At 40.9% G+C, this 27,024-nt stretch overlaps 4 protein-coding genes, 4 non-coding genes and 1 pseudogene across 10 annotated transcripts in view; 3 read left to right on the top strand and 6 right to left on the bottom strand.

Moving 5' to 3' along the window:
* NEK4 (NIMA related kinase 4) overlaps nt 1-5,400 on the top strand; it is a 58,446-nt gene extending 53,046 nt beyond the window's left edge. Inside the window, exon 15 of one of the 3 annotated variants that reach the window (XM_036030879.1) lies at nt 3,847-5,400. In XM_036030879.1, the coding sequence (XP_035886772.1) occupies nt 3,847-3,885 (39 nt within the window). In that variant the 3' untranslated portion in view covers nt 3,886-5,400. Of the gene's footprint in view, nt 1-1,553 lie in introns of all 3 variants that reach the window. The other 2 variants (XM_028518302.2, XM_036030881.1) reach the window with 2 other exon arrangements.
* Nucleotides 3,885-5,733, top strand: LOC114501626 (annotated as a pseudogene).
* A 702-nt stretch (nt 5,734-6,435) lies between these two features.
* SPCS1 (signal peptidase complex subunit 1) lies at nt 6,436-8,555 on the bottom strand. The gene is made up of 4 exons (XM_028518754.2): nt 7,958-8,555; nt 7,553-7,612; nt 7,381-7,467; nt 6,436-6,912 (listed from the first exon to the last, which is right to left on the bottom strand). The coding sequence occupies exons 1-4, from the start codon at nt 8,294-8,296 to the stop codon at nt 6,787-6,789; spliced, it is 612 nt and encodes a 203-aa protein (XP_028374555.1). The 5' UTR covers nt 8,297-8,555; the 3' UTR covers nt 6,436-6,786.
* GLT8D1 (glycosyltransferase 8 domain containing 1) lies at nt 8,503-17,410 on the top strand. The gene is given in 11 exon segments (XM_036030883.1): nt 8,503-8,686; nt 10,650-10,703; nt 10,787-10,805; nt 10,807-10,883; nt 12,880-13,093; nt 14,765-14,881; nt 15,096-15,180; nt 15,337-15,449; nt 16,395-16,560; nt 16,646-16,758; nt 16,902-17,410. Coding segments are annotated over 6 exon segments (447 nt in total). The 5' UTR covers nt 8,503-8,686; nt 10,650-10,687; the 3' UTR covers nt 15,100-15,180; nt 15,337-15,449; nt 16,395-16,560; nt 16,646-16,758; nt 16,902-17,410.
* On the bottom strand, nt 17,394-25,372 carry GNL3 (G protein nucleolar 3). Its single transcript, XM_028518750.2, has 15 exons — nt 25,150-25,372; nt 24,256-24,314; nt 23,541-23,678; nt 23,309-23,419; nt 23,002-23,085; nt 22,024-22,156; nt 20,990-21,102; nt 20,631-20,745; nt 19,718-19,805; nt 18,837-19,011; nt 18,569-18,711; nt 18,348-18,487; nt 18,096-18,265; nt 17,758-17,824; nt 17,394-17,657 (listed from the first exon to the last, which is right to left on the bottom strand). Exons 1-15 carry the CDS (start codon nt 25,160-25,162, stop codon nt 17,572-17,574), a joined length of 1,635 nt encoding a protein of 544 aa, XP_028374551.1. The 5' UTR covers nt 25,163-25,372; the 3' UTR covers nt 17,394-17,571.
* On the bottom strand, nt 19,068-19,144 carry LOC114502204. The gene has a single exon (XR_003685051.1). It is a non-coding gene; the product is annotated as a small nucleolar RNA SNORD69 (small nucleolar RNA).
* On the bottom strand, nt 19,882-19,957 carry LOC114502203. The gene has a single exon (XR_003685050.1). It is a non-coding gene; the product is annotated as a small nucleolar RNA SNORD19 (small nucleolar RNA).
* On the bottom strand, nt 20,860-20,943 carry LOC114502208. Its single transcript, XR_003685055.1, has one exon. It is a non-coding gene; the product is annotated as a small nucleolar RNA SNORD19B (small nucleolar RNA).
* On the bottom strand, nt 21,907-21,982 carry LOC114502202. The gene has a single exon (XR_003685049.1). It is a non-coding gene; the product is annotated as a small nucleolar RNA SNORD19 (small nucleolar RNA).
* Nucleotides 25,373-27,024: the final 1,652 nt, after the last annotated feature.

The following is a 27,024-nucleotide window of genomic DNA, read 5'->3' as shown; positions in this document are numbered from 1 at the left end:
TCCCCACCATGAAGCCTCTGATGTTGCTCCTCAGTGGGTACAGCCTTGGGCATGTCCACCTTGGAATGACAGTGGGTTTGGGAGAGCTTTCTTGACACACTCCCTTTCTCTGACCTCACCCAGCTGTTAAGTTTTTTTAGTTGCCAGCTGATTGCTCTGCCTTTTTCAACAATGCTCTGGAGCAGACCTTGTGCTACAGACTGATCTGATCAAATTCAGATTCTTTTGAAGGGATACTCTCACTTTAAAAGCTCAGGGGGTGAAAGGGCTGCATTCTCTGGTCTTCAAAGTATGCTTTACCCAGCATGGAATCTTCACTTTTTGGTCTGGAGCAGTTTTCTTGGGGAAAAAAAAATGTGGCTTTATTTGCTGTATGCCCATAGGATCATTTCCATAGACTTTAAATAGTTGGTTTTTAATTTATTTTTCTTTTTTAGAAGACTTATTTACTTTTAGAGAAGGGAAGGGAGGCTGAAAGAGAGGGAGAGAATCAGCTGCCTCTTGCAGGCCCACCCCCAACCGGGGGCCCAGCCAGCAACCCAGGCATGTCCCCTGACTAAAAATCAAATCCACGGCCTTTTGATTTTCAGGATGATGCCCAACTCAGTCAGGGCAAATGGTTGGTTTTAAAAATAAATTTCCCCAGTTTCACTGAGGGGTCTGTAGATCTCCTCATGCTGTCATGCCATATATGGAACCAATTAGCTGTTATATCTCCTTTAATCCAAAACAGTTGCTCAGTCTTTGTTTTTTATGACCTTGACTTTTTTTTTTAACCCTCACCTGAGGATATATTTATTGACTTGAGAGAGGAAGGGAGACAGAAACATCAATCAGTTGCCTCCCGACTAGGGACTGAACCTTGCAACCTAGTTATGTGCCCTGATTGCGAGTCAAACCCACAAACTTTTGGTGTATGGGACAATGCTCCAACCAACTGAGCCTCCCAGCCAAGGCAGATCTTGACATTTTTGAAGAGTATAGACCATGTGCTTTATAAAATGCTTCTCAGTTTTGATTTGTCTGACCTCATGTAGATACAGATTATGCATTTTTGACAGGAGCACCTCAGAACTCATATTTTGTCCTTACTACATTGTATGAGGAGTTCCATGACATCTGCTGAGTGCATCTGTTAATTTCAGGCATTTAACATAGTATCACATAGTAAATTTTCTTGATTTCTAGTCAAATTAAATTTTCTATACATTAATTGGTTATATTATTCTGTAAATGCCTTTGCTGAATTATCTGTATGATTTTGCTTTATAAATTCTGATGTTTGAGTATTTTATTGATTCTAAAAGCTCCTTATATATTAATGGTATTCCTTGGCATGTATGTTAAAAATATTTTCTCTAGTTTATTGTTTGCTCTTTAATTTTTTACAACTACATTTTAATATCTTGAAGTTCAAATTCTTATGTAAATATACTATTAGTATTTACCCATATGATTTCTACCTTTGGTACCATGCTTAGAACAGCTATTCTAAGATTACAGAAATATTTTTTCTACTACATACTTATTTTCTTTTTATGTTTTCCAAATAGGTACATTTGCGGGAGCACATGGGTGAAAAGTATGCAAGTTACAGTGTGAAAGCTCGCCAATTGAAATTTTTTGAAGAAAATGTGAATTTCTGAGAATTTATTATAATATGCTGCCAGAACTAAAGACCTATACTCAAAGGTGTTTGGCTTAAACAGAACAAACTTATAATGATGGCTGGAGGCTATTCACAAGCCTTGTATCTCTTTGGTTGTTTTTATTACTAGAAAAATAATAGGACAGAACAAATATGAAGCAAACTCCCAAACGAAAGAAACTTTGGCTATCTTGTTTTTTTGGTGAGAAAAAAATCCAGGATTTTGGTTACTGTTTACTGAGCCTTAAACCACCAACTTTATATCTAGAACTTTATTTTTTTAAGGTACTAATTAGCTTGAATACTGGATCATATAGCATTGGATTGGAAGTTTTATATTCTATTATAGTGATTAAAGCAATAGGAGAAATAAACGAAATAATATGCTCAGTGATACTACTTGTCATTGTTAATAACCTTAAGTAGTAGTTGCTAAATTATTTTGTAAAAAGTCAATTCAAGATCCTGGGATTAAATTTAAAGAATATGAAGTTGTATCTAGTACTTGAGCAACTGAATTCCCTCTTTACATATATGGACATTGAACATTCTATTTCCATGTAATATGCACCTCTTCAGGTATACTAATAGATATTTTGACTTTGTAACACTGTGTTAACATGTTGGTTTTTAGACTTATTTTTCCATCATTGAAAACGTTTCTTAAATACTTATTCCTTTTCCAGTGAAGCAATTTGTATATAAAGTCCAGCTCCTTTTAGTTATGTTGGACATATTTGTCTCCTGAAGTTCAGCTTCTTGTACATCAAGATACTGGTTGTCTTTCCATGTTTTAAATGTACGCTTATATGTTATTTATTTTATTAGTTGTTTTAAAGGGTATTGCCCACCTAGGAAACAGTTTGATAAAATAAATCTTGATTAGTAAATTTTCACTTCTGTATTCAAGGGACTCTAAAAGTGAATTCTGCTCCAGAAGTGTTTTGCTTTTATAATTAAAATGTATTTCTTTGAAAATATACACACACATAAATATTTTACAATGAAATGTTCCCTTTCCAGTCACTTTCCTGGAGCTGGGAATATAGTGATGAATAAAACATTATTCCCTGTCCTTACCATGCTCATGCCTAGTTCTGAGACCTCTTATTTTAATTTTGAAGGGTTCATTAGAACTCAACTATAAAACCATCTAGTCCTAATGCCCGCGTCGGGGTAGATCTTTGGCCAACTGTTTGTGTTCCGGAGCTATTCACCATTTTTTGCACATTTCAGAAATCAACATCTTTCTGGAAAGTCATTGATTTACTTAAGTTTCCTAATTTATTGGTATAAGTTTTACATACATTTTCTTAGAATTAAAAGATCTTCTGCATACTTTATTATTCCAATTCTGTATATTTTTATTGTTTAAACATTCACTCAGTTTTCATCCTATTTTTTTATTATTTTGTGGTTCTTGTTTCTTAAATACTTAATAATTTCTCAACTTCCTTATTTAATTATGAAAGACATTTTTAAGACTGAAGTTTCTTCTTCAATATACCTTTGGCCACACTCTGTCATTAGTTTCTAAATAATTCTGGTTTTGATTTCTTAAGTAAGTTTCTTAATTTCCATGTGTTCAGAGAACCAAGGAAATTCTGTCTCCTCACTCCAGCTACATTGCAGTGTTACTGAATGTGAGCTGCAAGACCTCTTTCATAAAATTGTTTCCCTGTGGCTCAGTACATGTTCCATTATTGGAATAGCCAGTAATGTGAGCATTCAATAGAGGTGAATTCAGTTATGCACAGTCACTATTAAATATTACACAAATTTGTGTAGGGTCTGATCAATAGCATTTTGTGATGGAATGTTCTCTATCTGCGCTGTCTTACATGGTAACCACCAGTCATACATAGCTTCTGAGCCCTTGAAATGTGACTAGTTTGAGGAACTTGATTTTTTAATTAAATGTAAACAGGCACATGTGACTGTAGTGGCACCATATTGGACAGTGTAGCTTTGTATCATTCACTCAGTAAATATTTGATGCACACCTATGAGGTGTCACATACTCGTGTAGGTACTGGGCAAGTAGCAGTGAGTAAAACAAGGTCCCTGTGCCCATGGAGCTTCATCTGTGGAGGACAGTTAACAAATACATACATACTGTGAGGTATATTAAATGTTATGAGAAATAGTGTGAGCTAAATGGATATAGAATGATGGGGCATACCACTTTATTTTTATAGGATAGCAGGAAATTCTTCATTATATTGACATTTGGGTAGAGAACTGAACGAATGGAAAAAACAAGTCATGCATCTGAGGGGATGTTCCAAGTGCTGGGAACAAGTGCAAAAGTCTTCCTGTCAATCATCTGTCCACTTGATCTATCAAAATCTGAGAAGTAAAGTACTGGTCTCCTACCAAAAGAGTGTAGCTTGGCTCTGCATGTGGGGAAATTCACAGCTGTCAGTGCCTGGCCCAGCTTCTTTCAAAATGTCTACTGTTCATGAAATTCTGTGCAAGCTCAGCTTGGAAGGTGATCACTCTACACCCCCAAATGCATACAATACAGGTCAGTCAAAGCCTATACCAACTTTGATGCTGACGAGGATGTTTTGAGCTTTGAAATGGCCACCAAGACCAAAGGTATGGTTAAGCTCACCATTGTCAACATTTTGACTGTCTGCAGCAATGAACAGAGACAGGATATTGTCTTTGCCTACCAGAGGACTGAAAAGGAACTGCATCAGCGCTGAAGTCAGCTTTGTCCAGCCACCTGGAAACAGTGATTTTGGGCCTATTAAAAACCCCTGCTCAGTATGATGCTTCCAAGCTGAGGACTTCCATGAAGGGGCTGGGGACTGATGAAGATTCTCATTGAGATCATCTGCTCAAGGACCAACCAAGAGCTATAGGAAATGAACAATTTACAAGGAAATGTATAAGACAGACATGGAGAAGGACATTGTTTCCAACACATCTGGTGACTTCTGCAAGCTAATGGTTGCCCTCAGGAAGGGTGAAAGAGCCAAAGATGGCTGTCACTGATCATGAACTGATTGACCAAGATGCCCGGGATCTCTATGATGCTGGAGTGAAGAGGAAGGGAACTGATGTTCCCAAGTGGATCAGCATCATGACTGAGTGCAGCATGCACCTCCAGATAGTATTTGAAAGGTACAAGAACTACAGTCCTTGTAACATGTTGGAGAGCAACAAGAAGGAAGTCAAGGGAAACCTGGAAAATGCTTTCCTGAATCTGGCCCAGGGCATCCAGAATAAGCCCCTGTATTTTGTGACAGACTGTATGACTCCATGAAGGGCAAGGGGACATGCGATAAGATCTTGATCAGAATCATGATCTCCCACAGTGAAGTGGACATGTTGAAAATGAGGTCTGAATTCAATAAATATGGCAAGTACCTGTAGTATTACATCTAGCAAGGCACCAAGGGTAACTAGGAGAAAGTGCTGCCATACCTTTGTGATAGGGATGACTGAGGCCTGAGACGGCTTTAGCATCCAGGAGCGGTGCTACTGTTTCCAGCTAACGATTCTAGAAAATCATTTTGCGACTAATAGCCCCTATGCCTATCTCTATGAGGATGGTCTTAATTAGCATTGCTCCTGTCCAGACCTTACTTCAGTTGCCCCAGCATCGCCTGGCTTTCCCATATAGTGTCGCCTTTTAGCCAAAAGAAATGAACATTCCAAGGAGCTGGAAGTGAAATCTATGATGTGAAACATTTTGCCTCTTGTGTACTGTGTTGTAAACAGAATAAACTGAATTTTTACTTTCGAAAAAAAAAAAAAAGTGTAGCCTTGCCAAACTTTTATCAATAACATTCTTTGCTTTATGCATTTCACATCTTACTCAATGCATGATTCACAACAGTGACATCTTGGCAGCTATGAATGTTCCTCTTTGCCCCATTCAATGCTTTCTGATACCAAATATGATTTTTTTTCACTATTACCTCGGCTTTCTGCTTACATTTGCCTAGTATATCTTTGTCCTGTTTTCAACCATTGGGTATCATTTGAGAACATGAGGTAACTTTATTTTTAACCCTACTTGGGAGCTCCTACCTTTTAAATTACCTTATACTTATTGATATACTTAGTCTATATATTTGTCTTCATAATTTTTCTTTTTTAAACTTTCCTTTTGCCCTGGGTGCATTTTAGTGGAGGACCATATCATACACCAAAAGGCTGCAGGTTCAATTCCTAGTCAGGGCATATACCTAGGTTGCAGGTTCAGTCCCTGGTCAGGGTGCACATAGGAAGCAACCTATCAATGTTTCTCCCTTACTCTCTCATTCTAAAAATAAAAATAAGTTAAAACACATTCTTCAGTAAGGATTAAGAAATAACTTCCTGACTTTTGCTATATTAAGGTCTGTGCTCCCTTTTTTAAAAACTTACAGTTTGGAAGCCCTATATCCTGTTATTGAGAAACAGAATATTATCTGTAATAACCCTCCCATCCCTCACATAAACCTTTAGATTATTTTCCCTCAGCTCTCTGGAAAATTTAAAAGGAATGTATAGCTTCATAGGTTTTCACTTAGTCCACCTCGGGTAAAGCATAATTAAATGATTCCTGCTTAACAACAGACTTATTTTACTAGCACTAAAATACTACTTTACCACAAATTTACATTAGTAAGTTTTTTCATTAGGTACTTGCTGTTGTTAAGAAAGAATTATATTAGGAACTGGAAGTTACCAAAAATATAAATGAGGCTTACTGACACTTTCAGAACCATGAACTTCTAGCTTCCACTTTTACTAGCAGTCTTGCTTACAAAATAATGACTCTTTAGATGTAGACTTGCACTGTGAGTTTTAATTGAAAATATTAAAACAGCTTAACAAAATGAAATATAAATCTTTGATAATTAAATTTTACTATCATTTGAGACATATGCTCATTACTTTTGTAGACTTGAAATTTTGCATATTTGTATTTTCTGTTCTCTATTTCAAACAAAGATTATGAAGAGCTCTAAAATATGTGTACATCAAAGCCCAACTTGAGAAGTGAAACATAGAACAAAATCTTTAAACAGCTGTACCATAGGTGGTTTTTAACTCGTGTTTTGGGTGTGAAAACTTAGCTCATTTCACACAAAACAAAAGCAGGTGCAACAGTAAAGCTGAATCATGAAAACTCCCAATCAGTTATTTTTAGCATGCCTCTTAATTTTTCTTTCCCCTGGTTTCTTGTCTTCTGCACTTGAGTCTTGAACAGGTAACCACTTGAGGGGGTGCCGGCGATAAATGGGCCATGGAGGAAGTGTCAGCTGGGCCAGAACAGAGAAAATGTACCAATTATAGCCATTGCACATCATGTATAATGCCTGGTTACCAAATGACTAATATACTAAAGGTGAAAACAACACACACATTCCTATGAAAACTTGGTACCACTGCCCAGAAAAGACTCTTTAAGTGATAGGAACAAGCCTCACTGTTTGCACATATGACTTTAAGAGCTAAAACAGTAGTGAGGATGGAGCAAAATCCGGCTAACTTTGACCTTGGGGTTGCTGCCTGTGGCAGCTGCTAAAATAAATGAACTGTATCCTTTTATACGGCTTACTTCAACTAACACTATCAGGCATTCTACTTTTCCAACGATAGCAAGGGGAAACTGATGGAAAGGATGAGTGAAAAGTTTGTGCTGGTTTTCATTAATAGGTGCAATCAAAACAATCCAATTCAGACAACCCAAGTTGCCACTGACATTCAAACACCCACAGACTTCTTACCAAACACGAAAAAGCAAATCCGGCCATAACTATATAGACAGTCCATCCGAACTGTTCTGCCACGTACCCGTAGATAAATCCAACTATCTAGAAACAAAGTATATTAAATACAGTCAGGCTAGGGGTTGAGGAGAAGAAAATTAGGAAAAGATCATGCAAAGCCAATACTTACTGCCGAAAAAAGAATAATTCCCTGAAACATCTGTTCAGCTAGCTTCTGGCCCTTGTAATCCTAGAGGTGAAGGAGAGCAAAGCAGGAATTGGTTCCACCACCGAAGAGAGAAAACTCCTGCCCCAGCCTCACAGCCTTGGCACAGGGCAACCCCATCATCAGGGGGTACCCCAAGGATCTAGGCAAGAAATGGAATGCTGGGTTTCCCGGGGGAACTGAAGCATACTAATGGAGTATTTATTGGCAGGGGGGATTCTAGCGGAGAAAGGGATGTAAGGCACAAATCGGGGAACAGTACAAGGTAAACTTTTGGGCTAGGAACCGCGACGCAGCTGGTGGGTCTCGCACGAGGGCTGCTAGGCGAGCGGCGCGCGAATGTTGAAGCCAAGGTGAGCGCACCCTCACCATTTGCGTGGGCAGCGAGCTCAGATGCTCCAGCATGACTGGCCGAGAAGGTGGGCAGCGGAGGGCTGGCGTCCTGGAGCGAGGCGAGGGCGTCCGGGAGCGAGGCGAGGGCGACCGCGACTCAGGGTTTGGTGAGCGGTCGCGGGAACAGCTGGACAAGCCTACCGCGCCGGGTAGTGCGAAGGCCGCAGCCCCGGAAGCGGATGTCTCAGGCAGACCCGGACGGCCCGAGGCCCCGCCCCGCTCCATCGGCAGGCGTCCCGCGCTTACGGAGCTGGCTGGAGTCCGCCGCACTGCCCTCGAAGGCTGAGGTGGTGACCGCGGCCGAGTTGAGGGCATTGCGCGCCGGGAAGGGTTCGCCGTCTGTGCTGTTGGGTGCTGGGAGCCGCGTCCCCAGCCCCTCAAACTGTCCTGGACTGAGCCTCAGCGACTTAACGGCCATCGGCGCGTGCCCCGTCTCCATGGTGACGGGCTTTTCTGGGCGAGGACCCCGGCAGTGGGGCTGCCCTGTGGCGCCTGCTAGGTGTGACTCCCTCTGTAGATGAGGCAAGCGGGCTTGGGCTTGCGGAACTGCGCGGCTGCAGAGGAGCCAGCGTGTGGCCGGACTGGTCCCGAGAGCAGGGAACGCTGGCGGCTGGCGGCAGACTAGGTCCCGGGCCTGCAGCGCGGGCGCTGAGCTGGCGGGGCGGGGCGGGCCTGGGCGCGGGCGGGCGGCTCCTCCGGTTGCAGGTAAGGGAGGGCGCGGAGAGCGTCTTAAGGGCTACGGCTGGCCGGTATCCCGAGTCTCTTTGGGGCTAAGAGGAACCCTGGAAGCGTCACAGCCCCTGGCATCCTAAGCGTAGGAGGGCCCTGTTGACCCCTAGAATTTAGAAGGGACTACTCCAGGCCGTGTCCTCGAGAGAAAAGAATCCCCTCAGAGAGGGGACTCGGTCCTTGGCCATCCCTTGCATCGGCGCGGAGAGAGTTCCCACCCCGGAGTCTCCAAGTTGGCCTACCAGCATGTTCAAGCTGACTTTACTGGGCCCTCCTGGTAGAGACCAGCCAAAGGTTGTCTCTGTCTCTCAAGGCCGGTCTCTGTGTCAAAAACATAGGCCCCTCCCCCGTTACTCTGAACGAGTTGGGTGCCCACGTTTCGAAGAGAAATCATTCTGGAGAACCTGGGCCTGTGCGTCCCAGGAGGCTCTCTGGCCTCTATGCGATGTTGTCCGTAAGGGTCAAAGACGGTAGGATTCAAGGTACCCCCAGGGCAGGTTGGTGAGTACATCAAATACCTGCTAGGATTGTGTTTTTCATGTGTCTGGCTAACTGGAATAGCACAAACACATGTGCCTCTCGATTCACGTACTACCTGTAAGTAACCGTTACTGGACATTGTTAAACTAAAAACACTGTCCCTTCTACCATGAACTAAATGAGATTTATTTGAGGTGAGGTAGTTGTTTCCAGTCTTGGTGAAAGTTGGCTCCCAAGCAGGCAGATTGTCACAGCTTTGTCTGAGCACCTCCCAGTCTGCCAGCTTGCATAGGTGAGGCTCAGCCCACAAATGTGACAGAAGCACATGGTTTACGGTGTATATGGTATTGGAGAGGAAGTTCATTGATACAATGTACTTTATATATACTGCTCTAGGAGGAAAGATACAAAGAGTATTTTAGATTATTCCTGGGGAGTCTGAATTATTTTCTCCAAAATTTGTAATCTGGCCGTGATCCCCAGTTTTTTACAGAGTCCTTCAGTATATTTCTCCTGTTTTCAAAGGCCTTGAGACATCAAGTAACTGATATGCACACACTTTACTTAAAGGTGAAATTAATTTAAACTAACTTTGATTGGAGAAATATGCTGTATTCAAAATGCTTTGTTAAATTTATAGCCTTTTGTAAATGTTAGGTACTCTCTGGGAGAAGATTGAAGCAGAAAAGGTTAAAGTCTCAAATGTAGGATCACAGTATCCTGGTTGTTTACTATCTATTTTTAAGGAAGACTTACCCAGAGATTATTATAGATATCTAATAGTGTTAGTACCACTACAGTTCTTGTTTCCATTGCGTTAATGTCATGAGATGAGCTGGGGAGCATAAGCCTCAGAGAAGAAGCTAATTTTTTTCTTTTAGACTTTAATTTTTTAAGAATAGCACTCTAAACTTTTTTGTTGTTAGTATTTTTGTACTCTAAACTTTTGATAGCAAAATTGGATTTTGAGAATTTTTTGTCATTGTTTCTATGCTGTAGTTTTTAAATGAGGAAAATGTCTTTCCTCCCCTTTCTTCCAGTAAAGGTGAATGAGACAACTCAGAACAGGGGCGCTTTGTACCAGTGAGGCTGACCTCACGTTACTCTATAATGGACAACTGACTACTTAATTAACAAGCGGTTTTAAGTAGAAATTCATACTATATCCTCCACAGTGGTTAGACCCTAGGTATTCCTCTGGTAGAATTCCTTTTGCTTGTTATCTAGAGGTATATAACATGTAAAGTTATCTTATTTTTTCAAGTTATCTGGAAGTATTTTATTATCATAACTACCATAAAAATTCAGATTCCAAATTGAGTTCTTAGAAACTGCTAATTCAAAATGAGTTTTTGCTGAAAGTATGCACTTCTTGTTTCTACCTGAATAAAAGTGTTTAGGTATTTTGATGGCCATTCTCATGTATCTTCTGACTTTGGGGACTTGATTTGTTTTGTAGGGTTAATAACTAGTATTTATGTAGGACAGAAAAGAAGGATGTCATTCCGTAAAGGTAAGCTTTTTCCTCAAGTTATGTTTTTATTTCTGGTCAAAAGGTACAGAGATATAATGCAGACTTTTCCCTCTGTGTTTCAGTAAACATCATCATCTTGTCCGGCTGTTGTTTTCTTCTTACTGGTTTTGCACCATAACTTCCTTGGCCTGAGCAGTTTGCTAAAGAATGAGGTTTCAGGTATGGGATGCTTGACATCTGTTGAGGATCCGGAGTTCCCAGTGTCCCACATCCTGAGTTGTATCACTAGGTTTAAAGGAAGAAAGCTTTCTTCTTGGCCTTTACAAAGGCTCCTAATGGCTCTGGGATAAGTCATGGTGGTACTCACTATACTTTTGCAGCCTTCCCACTCCTGCTTCTTCTCCCTTCTGTGCAGTTGTTTGCTAAGGGTTTGATCTGGCAGAAGATGCTTCACGAAATCAGAGGCCAGAGAGGAGCCTCTGTGAGCTACTGCTATTTGCTCACATTGCAGCAGACCAGGGCTTCAGAAGGTGGGGACAATTGAGTGTCACTGATGTTTGATGCCTTGCTGTATTCACTAGAGGGTCAGTCTGGTTACTTTCCTTTACCTGTTACTTTTCCTATAACCTGTGGAAGTGCATTAGCAGCACTCAAGTATATAGTAAAATAAAAGATAAAGCCTTGTCAACTAATTTTTTTTTAATTGTTTTATTATATAATTCCATTGCTAGTTATTTAAAATTATTTGTTTCATACTGCTCTACATTGGTATTGAGGGATGTTTGAGGCTTCAGAGGAGTTTGTTAAAAATCATTTTTGGATTGCCACACACCATAGTTGACCAGAGCAAGAAAAAACTAATAGCTTCCCCTGACTTTTCCTGAGTGCTCTAATAGCATATTTTACAATGTAACAGTGTGTGTATGTGTGTGTATTTATACATATGTATATATATATGGTGGGCAAAAGTAGGTTTCGAGTTGTGAGTACACAAGACGCAAAATTTATTCTCATATTATTTATTGTTGTTTGTATTTTCTATACGAATGCCTACTTTCGCCTGCTCTTGTATGTACGTAAAGTTATACCTGCTCCTGGTGGGACATTTATTAGGAAAGATAGCACTCAAGCTCCATAAGGACATTTTGTTACTGCTTTATCTCTTATGCTTCTGGGTGGTGGCTGGTACATAGGAGGTGCTCAATAAAATATACATTGAATAAAATGATTATTGCTTAGAGATAACCATTATTAAAATTTTGACTTTAGTACCTTCCAGTTCTTTTCCCCATCTATACTTTTCCTATAGTTGAAATTATACTGTGTATAACTGCACATATGCGTTTTAAGTAGGTCACCATGACAGTAGAAACTCTTCATATGTAACTTGAATGCCACATAGTTTGTTTCCACAGAAAAAGTCTTTTGGTACAATGACTTTTTGACCTTATCATGGCAACCCCACAATAAGAAATGCATTACATATAGCACACCCATATACATGTGTATGTGCTATCTATCTGCCTTTCACGATGGTGATGATCCGTCTGTTTTATTCATGGCTATGGTCCACAACAATTGCCTGGCACATAATAGGCGTTCAGTGTTTAACGAATGATTGAATAAGTAATGGACATATTATAAAGGGAAAAAGGATTTACAGAGCAATATATGTGTAGTTGCTATGTGTATGCACTCTGATATTTTCTAATTTAATGTTCTATTCCAACTCAGGAACTCTTTTTCTATGTAAATTCTGATCATAATCTAAATTGTTTTCATGTCTACTCATTGGACATTGTTCATGGTCTGAAAAACTTTGTAGTTTGTTTCTAGGTGTTCACAATTGTAAATAAAATTGTGGCTTTGATTACCAGAGAAATTACTGGTCAAAGGCCATGTACCTGTTTAAGGCTCTTGATGCAAATTGCCAAAAATTGCTAGAAGATTCTATTATATTCCCATCAGTAGTGTATGAAAATTTTGTTGACCTTTTTTTAATAAATCTATTATTTTTTATTTTAAATGCTGCTTCTGCTTTTCCAAAAGCCTATAAAACACGATTTCTGGGCTGTATACTTCACATTGTAATAGGGGAAGAATGAGGTAAATAAGCATCATAATCATCACCTCCTTTCTAGTCTCGTGCTCTATGTCAATACTTTATAAGATTGTGTTTGTATCACAATACCTTTCTTATGTGTGTTCTTTGCAGATTCAGCAATTGTGGGGCTTCAGCCCATAGACTTTATCCCAAATGCTCCCCGTCCTGTGGTAGACTGGAGACAAGAGGAGATTCCTGTGGTTATTGCTGCATCTGAAGATAGGCTCGGGGGGACCATTGCAGCCATAAACAGCATTCAGCACAACACTCGCTGCAATGTCATTTTCTACATTGTTACACTCAATGGCACAGCAGACCATCTCCGGTGAGCTCTGCTTGCCTGATGATTTTTCCTAGGTTGCTCCTTAAGTATGTGTTTTCTCTGTACAGTTGAGATTATACCACATACAAACTGCACATGACATGTTTTTCCATGTTACTGTATTGTAAGCATGTCCCCACGATAACAGAAATGATATAAGGAACTTAAGATGTAAGTCAACTGGGTCACCACATACACTGCTAACTCCAGCTGGTATTTTTTTTTTTTTTAGTAATAAGGTTTTTTCAATGAAAGAAGCAATATGTTGATTTACATCCTGTTACAAGTTCCTGTCTCATGAACATGTTCTGAGTAGCTCTTGTCTAGGGTGGGAAGGGATGTGGGAGCAATGGCAAGGTAGTGTGGAGACCTGGGCACAGACACTGATCCAAATTCTAGCCAACAATGACAGAGGAGCATTACTTAACTCTTTGGAGCCCTCATCTGTAAGAATGGGTTGAAAATGTCCAACTTAGAGGATTATTGTGTCAACTAAATGAGAAAATATATTTTAAAACACCTAGTATATAACAGGAAGTTTTTTTTTAAGATTTTATTTATTTTTAGGGAGGGAAGCGGGGCGGGGGGGGGGAGGAGAGAGAGAGAGAAACAGAAACATCAATGTGCAGTTGCTGGGGGTTATGGCCTGCAACCCAGGAATGTACCCTGGCTGGGAATCGAACCTGGGACACTTTGGTTCCCAGCCCGCACTCAATCCACTGAGCTACGCCAGCCAGGGCTAACACCTAGTATATAATCACTCACTAAATGGTTTTTATTATTACAGTGATTAATAATAGAAACCTAATTGAGGGATAGTCTTATCCATGCTTTAAAAATGCTTTAAGGTTTACAGTTTATTCCAAGAAACATCTTGTCTAACAGGTTAATAGTTGTCAAAGTTCTAAAACATTTTTGTCCTTGTGACTTTGTTTTGTGCATTATTTTCCCATATTTTAAAAACAGCCCTGGCTGGTGTGGCTCAGTGGATTGAGTGCCAGCCTGCAAACCAAATGGTCACTGGTTCAATTCCTGGTCAGGGCACATGCCTGGGTTGCAGGCCAGGTTCCCAGTTGGGGGTGTGAGAGGCAACCAGTTGTGTTTGTCTCTCTTTCCTTCTTTTCCTTTCCCTTCTCTCTAAAAATAAGTAAATAACATCTTTTTTAAAACCCCACAAAACCTAGAAACGACCTAAATAAATGACTACACAAATAACTGTCCACAAAATAATTGAAATGGACCTAGGGAAAATGTACAGTACTTCATTACAGGCAGTACATTAGACTTTGGTAGAATAATTGTTTGTCACAGTGGGTTAATGTCTGTGGATTAACTACCAGCTTGGTTGATAACTAGCTTTCACTGCCATCCTACTTTGACTTTTCTTCACCCAAGTATTTGGAGGGACAAGAGTTGAATAGACATTAGAATGAGTTTTTCTACAAGTTTAGTGTCAGAAGAATGATCAAAAGTGTGAGCCTGACGGGAGCAGTACCTGTTACTATAGAATCTTGGCTCTTGGAGTGCTCTCTTCAGATGTGGAAATCAAGGTTCAGAAGTAAAGGGGCTTGAACACACCTATTTTGGCCCTAGAGTTTCTCTGGGATGCACAAAAAATAATGCTGTGGTTTTAGGACATGATTGTTTAAAACTGAAATGTTTTATTTTCATTAGGTCTTGGCTCAGCAGCAGTACCCTGAAAAGCATCAGGTATAAAATTGTGATTTTTGACACTAAACTTTTGGAAGGGAAAGTAAAGGAGGATCCTGACCAGGGGGAGTCCATAAAACAGTGAGTTCCATGCATCCTTGCTTGTATGTGGGAGTATTAGAAAATGACTGAGTAACTGGGTACAGTGCAAGCAGTTTCCTGGGACCATGCCTGGGCATTTTAAGTGATCTTTGGCTATCTTCTCCTATGAGTACTGAGAGCATTCTGGGAGTTTCTAGTAAATAACACAGAGAATGTTGAATCCTATGCCAATCCCTCTTTCCTTTTCTTTCAGTTAACCTTTGCAAGGTTCTACTTGCCTATTCTGGTTCCCAGTGCAAAGAAAGCCATATATATGGATGATGACATAATTGTGCAAGGTATCTAAGAATGTCATTCATTACCCCGTCCGCTGTCTGTGTGAGCTGTAGTAGTCTTATTTATGGTATCCTGCAAAAGTTCATCCTAGGAATAAGTTGGAGGAACAGGGAATCTTGAGGCAAATGAAAATGTAAATCTTATACCCTGTCTTTCAGGTGATATTCTTGCCCTCTACAATACACCACTGAAGCCAGGACATGCAGCTGCATTTTCAGAAGATTGTGATTCAGCCTCTACTAAAGTTATCATCCGTGGAGCTGGAAACCAGGTAAATTCCTTATTAGAGCCCTGTAGACACTCCACTCCCTATAGAGCAGATTAATGTGGAGAGGCAGCAAAATTGGGAATTCTTTTTCTGAGGATTTTATTTAGAGAGGAGATGGGGAGAAACACTAAGTGCCAGGAACATACTGAGCCACAGCAACCGAGGTAGGGAACTTTTTTATTAGTCTTCAATTATTTCACCCCAAAACTTAAGCCTGTCTTCTAGAGGTTCCTATTCTGCCTAACTTGGAATCTCAAATGTCACTCTTATTTGCTTTATATGTAGAGCCCTTCACTAATAAATCTGGTCATAGTTTTTAATAATAGCTCTTCTCTTTACTGGCTGTCACTTTGGAGCCATGTGCTGTGTAACTGCTTCACATACCCATTGGTGGTCCTGGAAGATTATAATAGAGCTGAAAAACTCCTATTGCACAGTGAACATGTCATCTTAATGTCAAAGCATGATGTATTACTCCTGAGTTCGTGGTTAATGCTGGTATAAACAAACCTACTGTGCACATTTAGGTATAGCATATAGAATTATGAACAATACATAGTACTTGATAATAACTATTACTGGTTTATGGACTTACTATGTTTATCATTAATAAAGTGTACTTTTTACTTTTTGAGTATGCCTTTACACCCACAGCAGCCGCATACATCTCATGTTTACTGCACTCTTTGTATCACTTTCTTTTGTGCTCGATGTAATCAGGTATTTTGTGCAGTAACATGCTCTGTAGGCTTCTAGGAGCCATAGGCTATACATGGACTAGGTGTGTAGTAGGCCTCCTCATCTAAGTGCATGCTATAATGTTTGCACAATGCAATCACCCAAAGATGTATTTCTCAGAGCATCTCCCTGTTGTTAGCGGTGAATGGCTGCGTTGTACCTATTCTGTTGAAGCAGTGGACATACTACATATCCCATTTGTGTTTTTAGTACAATTATATTGGATATCTTGACTATAAAAGGAAAGAATTCGTAAGCTTTCTATGAAAGCCAGCACCTGCTCATTTAATCCTGGAGTTTTTGTTGCAAACTTGACAGAATGGAAAAGACAGAATATAACCAACCAGCTGGAAAAATGGATGAGACTCAATGTAGAGTAAGTATAAAAGTGCCCTAGCTGTATTTCAACAGGAATTAGTCATGATTCCTCACTAACAGCTTGCATTTGTCATCTATTCAAGAGAGGGACTGTATAGCAGAACACTTGCTGGCAGCATCACAACACCCCCCCTGTTGATCGTATTTTATCAACAGCATTCCACCATTGACCCAATGTGGAATGTCCGCCACCTTGGTAAGTAGAAATAATTAACCAAAGGCCTGAGCTTAATAAAGGACTATCCTCAGGGTATATCATTTCAAGTTTTTCCCACTTTGATGTTGCATTTTCTTGTGTCTGACTAGTACATCACTTGAGTCTCTTTCTTTCAATATAAGGCTCCAGTGCTGGAAAACGATATTCACCCCCGTTTGTCAAAGCTGCCAAATTACTCCATTGGAATGGACACTTTAAGCCATGGGGAAGAACTGCTCATATACTGATGTCTGGGAGAAATGGTACATTCCTGACCCAACAGGCAAGTTCAGCCTAATCCGAAGACATATGGAAATCTCAAATATAAAGTAAAATATAATTTATGCTATAAGCCTTTCTCAGGAAATCCTGGAAGATAGTATGTGTGGGAAGTAGCAAGTGTGGCACTTGCACCCATGGAAAAAGGGACATTTCAGCTGGGGTAAAGAGGACAAGTAGCACTGTCTGGCAGTCAGCTTCCATGATGGACTACATGTGTCTCAAGTGGTTGCTTACCGTAGTACTGAATGACCAGAGATGGTGAACTGATAAGGCTGGTACAGCTAGTTCAATACTGCTGCTTGGTTTTAAGTTTGTAACCTGTGGCCTGATCTATAAATAAAATGAAACCTACATTTCTCAATAGGTACCTGGTTTATTTTTGTGTCCAAGAAAGTTATATATTTCATGATGATATATATTTACAAAATTTACACAGCTTACATCAGAAACAAATGGTATATCACACATACAGAACAGTTTAGCAGACTGTTCAAGATGTTAAAGAAAAAAACGTAGCAGGACCAAGTTTGATTAGACATAGTCTGTAGTGAAGTTATAAGCATCATCTTCCTCTTCAGGCACTCTATCCAAGATATAAGACTGCTCAGACTGTTCATCTATGTTGGAGAAAAGAAAAGTGTTTTGTTTTGTTTTGTTTTTTAAAGAAACAATTCCACACCACACTGATTTGTTAGAGGACCCCTCCATCCAACTCACCTGCTTGAGCCTCCTCAGGCAGTGCTTCCCAAGCCTCTTCTGGAGGGGACATGTCTGAGCTCTTTTCCTATGGGACAATGAAAAACTACTGTATTAGTAGCCCTTGTGTCTGCTCATTAATCCAAATAATTACATAACTGAAAAAGCCTCTGAAGATACACATAATGGAATTAACAAAACTAAAACTATGGAAGACTTACACGTCAAAATTGTGTGGAGCTTTTTTGGTAATCTGTTCTGAATGTTTAATTTCTATCTTGAGCCCCATCTCATTTGTTGTACACTATAATATTAGAAAACTTAATTCAGTGTAAACAACTCACAGACATCATACTTACAACAGCTTCTTCATCAACACTTTCCGGGTCATTGTTGATGTTTTCATAGTCCTCTCTGCCTTGCTGCTGTTTCGGCAATTCTTCAGGTATGTCCTTTTCCTCTATTATTCCATTTGTCAGACCCGAGGACTGGAAAAGGATGCTACTGGCTAAACGAGGGCTTCTGATGGCTAGGAAAGAAATACAGCACGTATAAACAGACCTTAATAGGCCTGTCAACTGATGGAGACAGCCAACATAAGCCTTGCTTACCTTGTATACTGTGCGCATTGTTCTTTTCCAGTTCTTCCAGATTAAAGCCCCATTTCATGTCTGTCACAATGTTTTCATTAAAATGTTGAGAAAGAGTCCAGGATGTAGGGGGATGGCAGTAGTAGTAGCCTAAAGAGCCACTGATATTAAAAACATGAGTTGTCAAAAATCAGTTCCTTTATTTTTTGTGGTAATCAAATGCCAAGAGAAAGAAGCCTTACCCTGTCCACTCAGACCACAGCAGTTTGGCAGCACCTTCTACATTTGGGGTTCCACCTTTTTGGTGCAGTCCTCTTCTCTGAGCAAGCAAAGTAAAAAATTCTAAAGAGTTCTTAAAATCTGGGACAGTGAATTTCAGTACTACCTTAAAAGAAAAAAAAAACCAACTGTCATTCACCTGATGTATTGTGGCTATAAAATTGAAAATATTCTACTTAAAATGCTCACAATGAAAAAGAAAATAGAGCTCACAGTAAGGGGTTCTTTTACCTGCCGAGTATCGGCTTGGGACAGGATTGCGCTGGCAGCTTCCACTGGTTTTAGTACTTCAATACTTGCTGGACTTCTCAGAGCAAGTGTGGTGGGAGAGTTAAGTGGAGACACAATGAAACTTGGACTATCTATTATTGTGATTCGTTTGTCCAGGGGGACAACCTGCATGCTCCTGGAACAAGACAGTAATTGGTGAGGGTGTCTGCTTGCGTGGAGGACAAGAGACAGAACATGAAGCTCAGGGTTGGATTGAACAAACTCAGCATGGTCTGTCAGATCCAGTTTATCATCATTTGCTTCATATTTATCTAAAACCAGTAATCTCTCACCTTCTATACCCAGACAGACATGTTACAGCTTACACACTGCTGAACACATGCTGATTCCTCTGCCAATATACCTTCTCTTTTTTTAGAGAGAGGGGAAGGGAGGGAGAAAGACAGGGAGAGAAACATCAATGTATGGTTCCCTCCCACGTGGCCCCCACTGGGGACCTGGCCCACAACCCAAGCATGTACCCTGACTAAAAATCAAACTGGCTCACAGCCCATTCTCAATACACTGAGCCACACCAGCCAGGGCCAAAAACACCCTCTTCTTGTAGCGGCAGACTTCTATTCATTTTAAGGCCAGGTTCAAGCATTATTTCCTCTGAGGGAACTTCCCCCCTCTCTGAATCCATTTGCTTGTTTTTGAAACCAAATTGTGAGCAGCTACTCCATCCCAGTTCTTTCCAAGTCTAGCACTGGCTTAACTTCTTCCTCTCACTAACACCTCTAAAGAAAAAAGGGGAAATTGTCTCCCTTAATATATCCAAAACAAAACTGTATTTACTCATCTGTGATGAAATATTACAATTATGGAACAACTCAGTTTACCTTGTAAGCCCCATGGATACACCAACATTACATATCCGTTCTTGTTTTAAGCTATTGATGATACTGCTTTTGCCCACATTTGGGAAACCTACAAATGGTAAATTCACAGATAAAATAGAAATTGTGGTTATTATTACATTTGTTTTACTTTATGCTTGCCTGATGTTTAAGGCAAGATCAGAGTTGGATCTAAGTGTCTTCACTTTAACACTAAGACCAATCTTAGTATCCTCATTTCTTGCACAAGTAATGAGAGGTCAGGGAAAGACGATTAACTCAAACAAACCAAGAGCTTTAAGAAGCCAACTTCCTACAGAGCCCAGCTGCCCCCCCCGCCCAAAAAAGACGGGGAGTGCAATTATGTACAATTTGTGTTTACATTGTGTGTGTGTGCTTGGTAAAGTGAACAACAAGCTAATGTTTAAAATAAGTCATTATTTAATCTTTCTCTTTGGTAAAGATTTTATTTATTTTTAGAGAGGGGAAGGGAGGAAGAGAGAGAAACATCACTGTGGGGTTGCCTCTCACACCCCCCCACCAGGAACCTGGCCCACAACCTAGGCATGTACCCTGACTGGGAATTGAACAAGTGACCCTGTGATTCACAAACTGGCACTCGATCCACTGACCCACACCAGCCAGGGAACAAGTCACTCATTTAACAACTACCCCATACACTTTTTTCTTTCTTTAAATTTTTAAAAATTGTTCCTGATTTTAGAGGAATGGAGAAAGAAACATTGGTTGCATTCCACAGGGGCCCCAACTGGGAACTGAACCCCCAACCCTTTGGTGCACAGGATGATGCTCCAACCTACAGAGCCACATCAGCCAGGGAAACCCCATATACTCTAACAGAAAAACTTGGCATATAAGAGATTAAGACATAAAATTGTGTTAAACTGAAACTCACCAATTACTCCAACGTGAATAGCTTTGCCATAAGTCTCTTGAAACCCTGCAAGAAGTTTCCGAAGGCCATCTTTTCCAACGCAGACTTCACTTTTGAGTGGAACTTTTCTCATCTTCTTCACATTAAAATTGCAAACGGTTTAATTACTTCTGACAACCCAACATGTAATACTCAAGCATTTGGCTCCAAGGCCCAGCTATTAAAATTACCACACAACTGCCTTTCAGATTATCTGATGACCTCAGAGTTGGATCTTATACATTCTCACTTTTTTTTAAATCAAGATTTTGTATAACTCATATTTCAACCATCCAAAATCTGAAAGAAGCACATTTCCCAACAATGACAGTAAAGGGTACCTTGATTGTCTTCCCTTTGTTCTTCAGACTTGTTGAGGCTCTGAACACAACTGTTGGTAATTCCCTCTTCAAATAATTCAGCCAGTTTTCCAAATTCTCCTTTGGTACCAAATCTGATTGGGATTAGAAATAAAACACACATGTTCTAATTTGGTCATTCTGTTGAGATGAATCTGAACATTTAATAAAACCATGGATTTCACCCTGGTTTGCTTTTTCTCAGCCCTCCCCCCCCAAAAGGATTTATGTGGATGGAGAGAAGGTAAGCTCTTTACCACACTGTCCTTATGAGTTCAGTATACATACTTCCATATTTTTTCAATTCCCTGTCCTGTTTACTCTTTCAGGATCAAGTCAACCTCTAGATTACTGCCCTAAGCCTTTATTTCCAGAATTTGCTATTAGGAAGCAGCCATGTTTACTGACTACACAGTAATTACAGATCCCATTATTACTCTCTGCTTCACAGGTCTCTATTCTGGGTTTTCCTGTTCATGCTGCTCAAACCCAGACATATTTAACTATGCATTTCATCTAAATATTGTCACATATCAACATCGTTCCGGCAGTGAACATGATAGTCATCACTTCTATGTAAAATGCAGGGTCTGTCACAAATAATACCCCCTTGTTATTACAAAATCATAAACATGTAATTCTGTAACATAGTATCACACTCAAGCACACCATAGGACATTTTAGGTGGCATGTTCAAACTGCGGTCCATCTCACTCGAGACATCACATATCCTACCAACCACAGTCAAGCAGGCATTACTTCTGCCGCACCATGTATTCTGTATAACTAAGCTGATTATGAAAACTTGTATTTTTAAATAAGAAAAGGTGCTAAGCATGGAATGTCAAAAACCTCCACCCCTCTGCCCAGTAGTCTGGCAAGAAGAGAGTAAATGCACTGGCTTTATTGAGGTCAGAGTTGGATCTTTCAGTCTTCAGTGACAATCAGACTGTTCAGATGTTTTCCTCATACCTCACCAGTGCACATGAAACGCAAAGAGCATCCCTTTTGCTCACCTGACTTATTTAATACAAGTACCAGCTTTTTCTGTCCATTCAGGACAATGGCCTCTTCCACCTGGGGACACCTACAACCAAGAGGATCTCTGGCATCCAATACTTCCAGCACAACATCTGAGGCTTCAATCACCTGTCAAGGTAAAACTATCAGGGAACTATCTGAGAACACCCTCCACACAAATATACTGCCATTATCCACTTTGTAACAGGGTGAGCTCAGAGTTGGATCTCATTTCTTCACTTTGGTATGAAGAATGTTCACATTCATCATTTCTCACAGTAAAGTAAAACACAGGTGTGCTCAGCAGTCTCTGGCTGCTCATTAACAAAGATTTCAAAAGTGTAAGTAAACACCCCCACTGTCTGAATATAAAACTCTCCCAGTGAACTAGGACCTGCCAAGAGCTGCTAAGAAGCATGGTCAAGCTCTATTCACAGAGGTGAGCTTGGGAAAACAGGTGCTGGGGTGGGAGTGCTGGGGATTAACTACACCAAGACATCCCCTTGATCTCCTACCAAATACTTTAGAGCAGGTACAGGACTGTTAAAAACAGGCTGCAGAGCAGAAGGTGAGCACCAGGCAAGTCAGCTCACTATTTCTTCCCCCTCCTGTCTGTGGAAAAATTATCTTCCACCAGAAGGGTCCCTGGTGCCAAAAAGGCTGGGGACTGCTGCTTTTGAGACCCTTATTTTACTTTCCTCTCTTAACAACCACTGGGTCAACATGTTACTTTAACATAGAATTACTTTATCACTTTTGTAACTCATACTTATGGGTAATGGTTCCCATGTAAAAAAAACGCACAAGAATATTTTCTTCAGTCAACAGAAAGGCTCTCAATAGAATCAACCTACTTGCTCAGCTCTTATGAATGGCTTTTCCAGCTCAACTGAACTCTGCATCTTTTCGTGTCATAAAAGGACTCTAGTCTTTTAAACATCACTATCACTTTTAAAAAACCTAGACTAAAATACCTTTTTAAGTTCCTGACAGTACAACTTCTTCGGATTCTGTTTGCCAGGCTTGGCTTTGTTCTTAGCTTTGCATTGCTCAAATTCCTAAAGGATAAAGGCAAAGAAAAAAAGGACACAAAATGATAAATTCAGCAGTTGTAGCCAGTCTCTCCATTTTCCATGGCTGATTGGGAGTACTACAATGGATATTTAAATAGTATCTGAACTCAATCCTTTTCTTCCTAAGAGGCACAGCATTCCTGCCCTGTTTATATGCTTTGCTTCTACATCAGAACTCATCTCTCAATTCACAGAGACTCAATCGTACCTCATTCACAGGTTCCACATTAGATGGCTCCACAGGGTTAGTTTTAAGTTTTCTTTTTTTTTCCTGTTCCTTGTGCCTGTCAAGTTTCTGCTGCTGTTTTAGTTCTTCAAGCTGTATCCAAATCATAAGAGAAATGGATGAGCCAAAGTGACTTAGTATTGCTGTTAATTTACTTCAAAAAACCCCACCCCCCAAACATCACTTGTTGAAAATTTCAGCTATTGCAGCTTACCCGCTGTTTCCTTAGCTCAGCTTCCCGAAGAAGAGCTTCCTTAAAGGGAGCACTGTTTGGAACTCCCAGGTCTTTCCTACGTTTCTTGTGACCCCGTTTCTTAGCCTCCTTCCTCAATTTTCGATGGTGCTCCCGAACCTATCACAATAGAAAGTTTTTTTTTATCAGTTTACAAAAATACTTAACAGAATCTTTGTAAGAAACCAATCTGGCTGCAATTTTGTTATAAGGGAAAAATGACCTAAAAAAATGGAACTTTAATTGTAATCATACAGATGCCTATTTATGTATAAAACAGCAAGAAAATGTTTACTGGGAGACTCTTTTTGCAAAGTCTGTTAACACGCTGATCAAAGTTTACAGCTTTTATTACTGAATTACTCAGTTTCCCACAGTGCACTCTTGATGCCTAAGAGATGGTCCTCTCCTGGCCAGGTAAACTCAGTTGGTTAGTGTTATCTGGATACGCCAAGACTGGGTTTGAATCCTGGTGATGGCACATATAAGAATCAACGAATGACAAATTGATGTTTCTCTCTCTCTCAAATCAATTTTAAAAAAAAGAAAAAAGAAAAGAGCTTGTACTGTGGTCAGTATATGCAACCTCCGTTTCCTGGCATGGATCACAGTAATCCAAACCTCCTGTTGGAGGACAAGCAGGGCAGGAATCGGTTTAGCATTACATTGGTAGAGGTCTCCCAAGCACGAGGCTTACCTTTTTTTGGATTTTATACCGCTTATGGCAGGTCATGCGTTTACTTGCTTTCTTTAACTCTACAAAAAAAAAATCACAAAAAGAATAGACTCAAATTCAGTTTAGTTGTTGGTGACTTTTTTCTGGGGTGAGCTCCCTCTTTAAGTAGTTATAGTTAATAAAAACGCCCTGGCTGGCATAGCTCAGTGGATTGAGCGCGGGCTGCGAACCAAAGTGTCGCAGGTTCGATTCCCAGTCAGGGTACATGCCTGGGTTGCAGGCCATGACCTCCAGCAACCGCACATTGATGTTTCTCTCTCTCTGTCTTCCTCTCTAAAAATAAATTAAGAGAATCTTTATAAAAAAGTAGTTAATAAGCTCTCAAAAGTAATTTAATGATCTTGTGGGGTGCATAATAGAAATACACTTGCCACTCTCAAGTGTATTTCTTGATTTGATTCAGTTTGATTTGAGATGGAGAGTAGAGCCCAACTACCCTCCCTGATTCTTCCCATATCAGACTGGGATCGTACTCCGGAGTGCAGGAGACCCAAGACGACAGCCACTCCCTGTCAACCACGAATCACCAGCGAAAAGTGGGTTTAAGAAGTGACTCTCAGGCCTCACTGGGGCCGGCCTAAACGTGGCCTCACAACGGAAAAAAAGCTGCCCTAAATATGCCTCAGACGCTGTTTCATCAAGGAATTTGGGGGCCCAACATCCCCTTCTGTACCATGGGCCCACCATTAACATTGTGCCTTCCAACTCTCGGTTCTACGCGGAACCAGCGCAATAGCGGACAGGCTACCCGCAGGACTCCATTACTTCAGAGACCAAGCCTCAGGAGAATTCTGATGGGCTCACCGACCATCAGAGACAGAAGCCCGTCCACGCCCAACCCCAGACAACACTCACTCGGCCGCTTCATAATAGATACGAGACGAGCAGTAGCACCAAGATCACCGAATACAATCGTTCTCCGCCAGCACCACGTGTGAACTGAGGCCACAAGCGAGCGTCACGCACTCACGCTGCCGCCGTAAAGCGCGCCGCCGTCCGCCCGCGTGCGCGGGCACGCAGTGTCGCGCGGACTCCGGATCGCTTGGCGGCTCCAGGGCTGGTTTTGCGGCGGCACCGGGAGGGGTGAGGGCGGTGAGGGCGGTGAGGGCGGCGAGTGCTGGAGCGACGGCAGTGGTCGCGGCCGGAGGAGCAATAGCAGCAGCCGTGGCGGCCACAGGGCGGGGCGTGGCGGTCGGGGACCGCGGCCGGGGCTGCAGGCGGCGGAGCGGCTGGGTAAGGCCGGGCCTGGGACGGGCGGGGCCGTTCCTCTTCGGCCGGCTCCCGGGCCTTTGTGTGGGCCCGGGCGGGCGGGAGCGGTGGCGGAGGCCCCGCCCCGACTGTGGAGACGCGCCGGTCAGGCCAGGCGCGCGGGGCGGGGCAAGGCGGCGGGCGTCGCGCCCGGCCTGGCCGCTTTGCCGCACCTGTCGGACGGGACAAAGGCGCGCCGCGGCCCAGAAACTCCCGCGCCCCTCTTTCCCGCCCGGGGTGGCTGGCAGATTGCTCCTAGCGTACAGCTGCAAAGCTGTCAGCGTTTCCCTTAGTTCTCTCCCCACGCCTATACCAGTGACAGGTCGAGAAAGGAGGTCAGGGCCTTCTTTTTGTTGTTCTTGACGGTTCAGACGCAAACTCTAGTAGTGATTTTTTTTTTTAAACGTTTTCCGGATGACTTCAGAGGGAGTATTTTTATCAGTGGGACATGTATTTATAATAGATGTCAAGTAAATTTAAGTTTCTTATTTGCAACACCACAAAGAATGGAAGTTTTTTAAACTGTACATTTCTGGTTTTAATACTTTTCCATCTCAAAAGTTTTTTACTTTAAAGCATAATTTTATCATTATAGGGTAAGTATTGGTGATCTAAAGGGGAAGAAAAATTGACAAAAGTGCAAAAACCTGAAAAACAAGTGACACGCACGGTATAAGTGGGTATAGAGAATATTATCAGAACTATAGAAATATATGGTGGAGTAAAACATTTTTGTCAATTTATTTTAAAGTAGGTCTCCTCAAAAATGATTTTTAGGATTTTTTTTTATTTAGAAGTGCACTCTTTCCCAAGTATCAGTCGAAGCAAACTGAACTCAATATAAATGTGAGAGTACTATAATATTTGCTCTATTGTTAACAGATAGCCCATATTTTAAGATTCAAAGGAAGATTGGAAAATATCTTTTGAAGGAGTGTTTCAAATTAAAACAGTAACAGATATGTGTGTGGGTAAATTGAAGTGTCTTGACCACATTCTTTGGCTTTGAGAGTGCCCAGAATACCTCATATATTAATATTCTACTCAAATCCCCAGGATTAGTAAATTGTGGTGTATCTGTACGTTAGGCAATTATCAAGCCATCAGGAATCGTATGGAAAAATGTTGACTTGGAAGAATCTTCCCTAAGGTAAAACACAGGGTGCAAATACACACGGTTTGCTAAAGCTTGTTTAAAAAAAAGAAAAAGGCAACCAAGGCATAGAATAAATACTGAAAGCTGTGAAAGCCAATGTTAAGGGTGGATTTTCTCTGGGAAATAGGATTACAAGTGATTTTTTTCCCCTTTGAATCAAGTTTTCCACAGTTTTTGTTTTAAGCATGTATTACAGTATTAAGTACCACTAGTAATACAGGAGAGTACTTAAAATTTATCAACTGTCAAAATATACTGGTTGGCTATACTGAGTAAATATTTTTCCAGTTATGAGTTACAAAGTTATCCTTTACTGTAATTGATCA

The sequence above is a fragment of the Phyllostomus discolor genome, chromosome 7 (assembly GCF_004126475.2).
Source record: "Phyllostomus discolor isolate MPI-MPIP mPhyDis1 chromosome 7, mPhyDis1.pri.v3, whole genome shotgun sequence".
Taxonomy (NCBI): domain Eukaryota; kingdom Metazoa; phylum Chordata; class Mammalia; order Chiroptera; family Phyllostomidae; genus Phyllostomus; species Phyllostomus discolor.
This window is presented reverse-complemented; position numbering and strand designations above follow the sequence as displayed.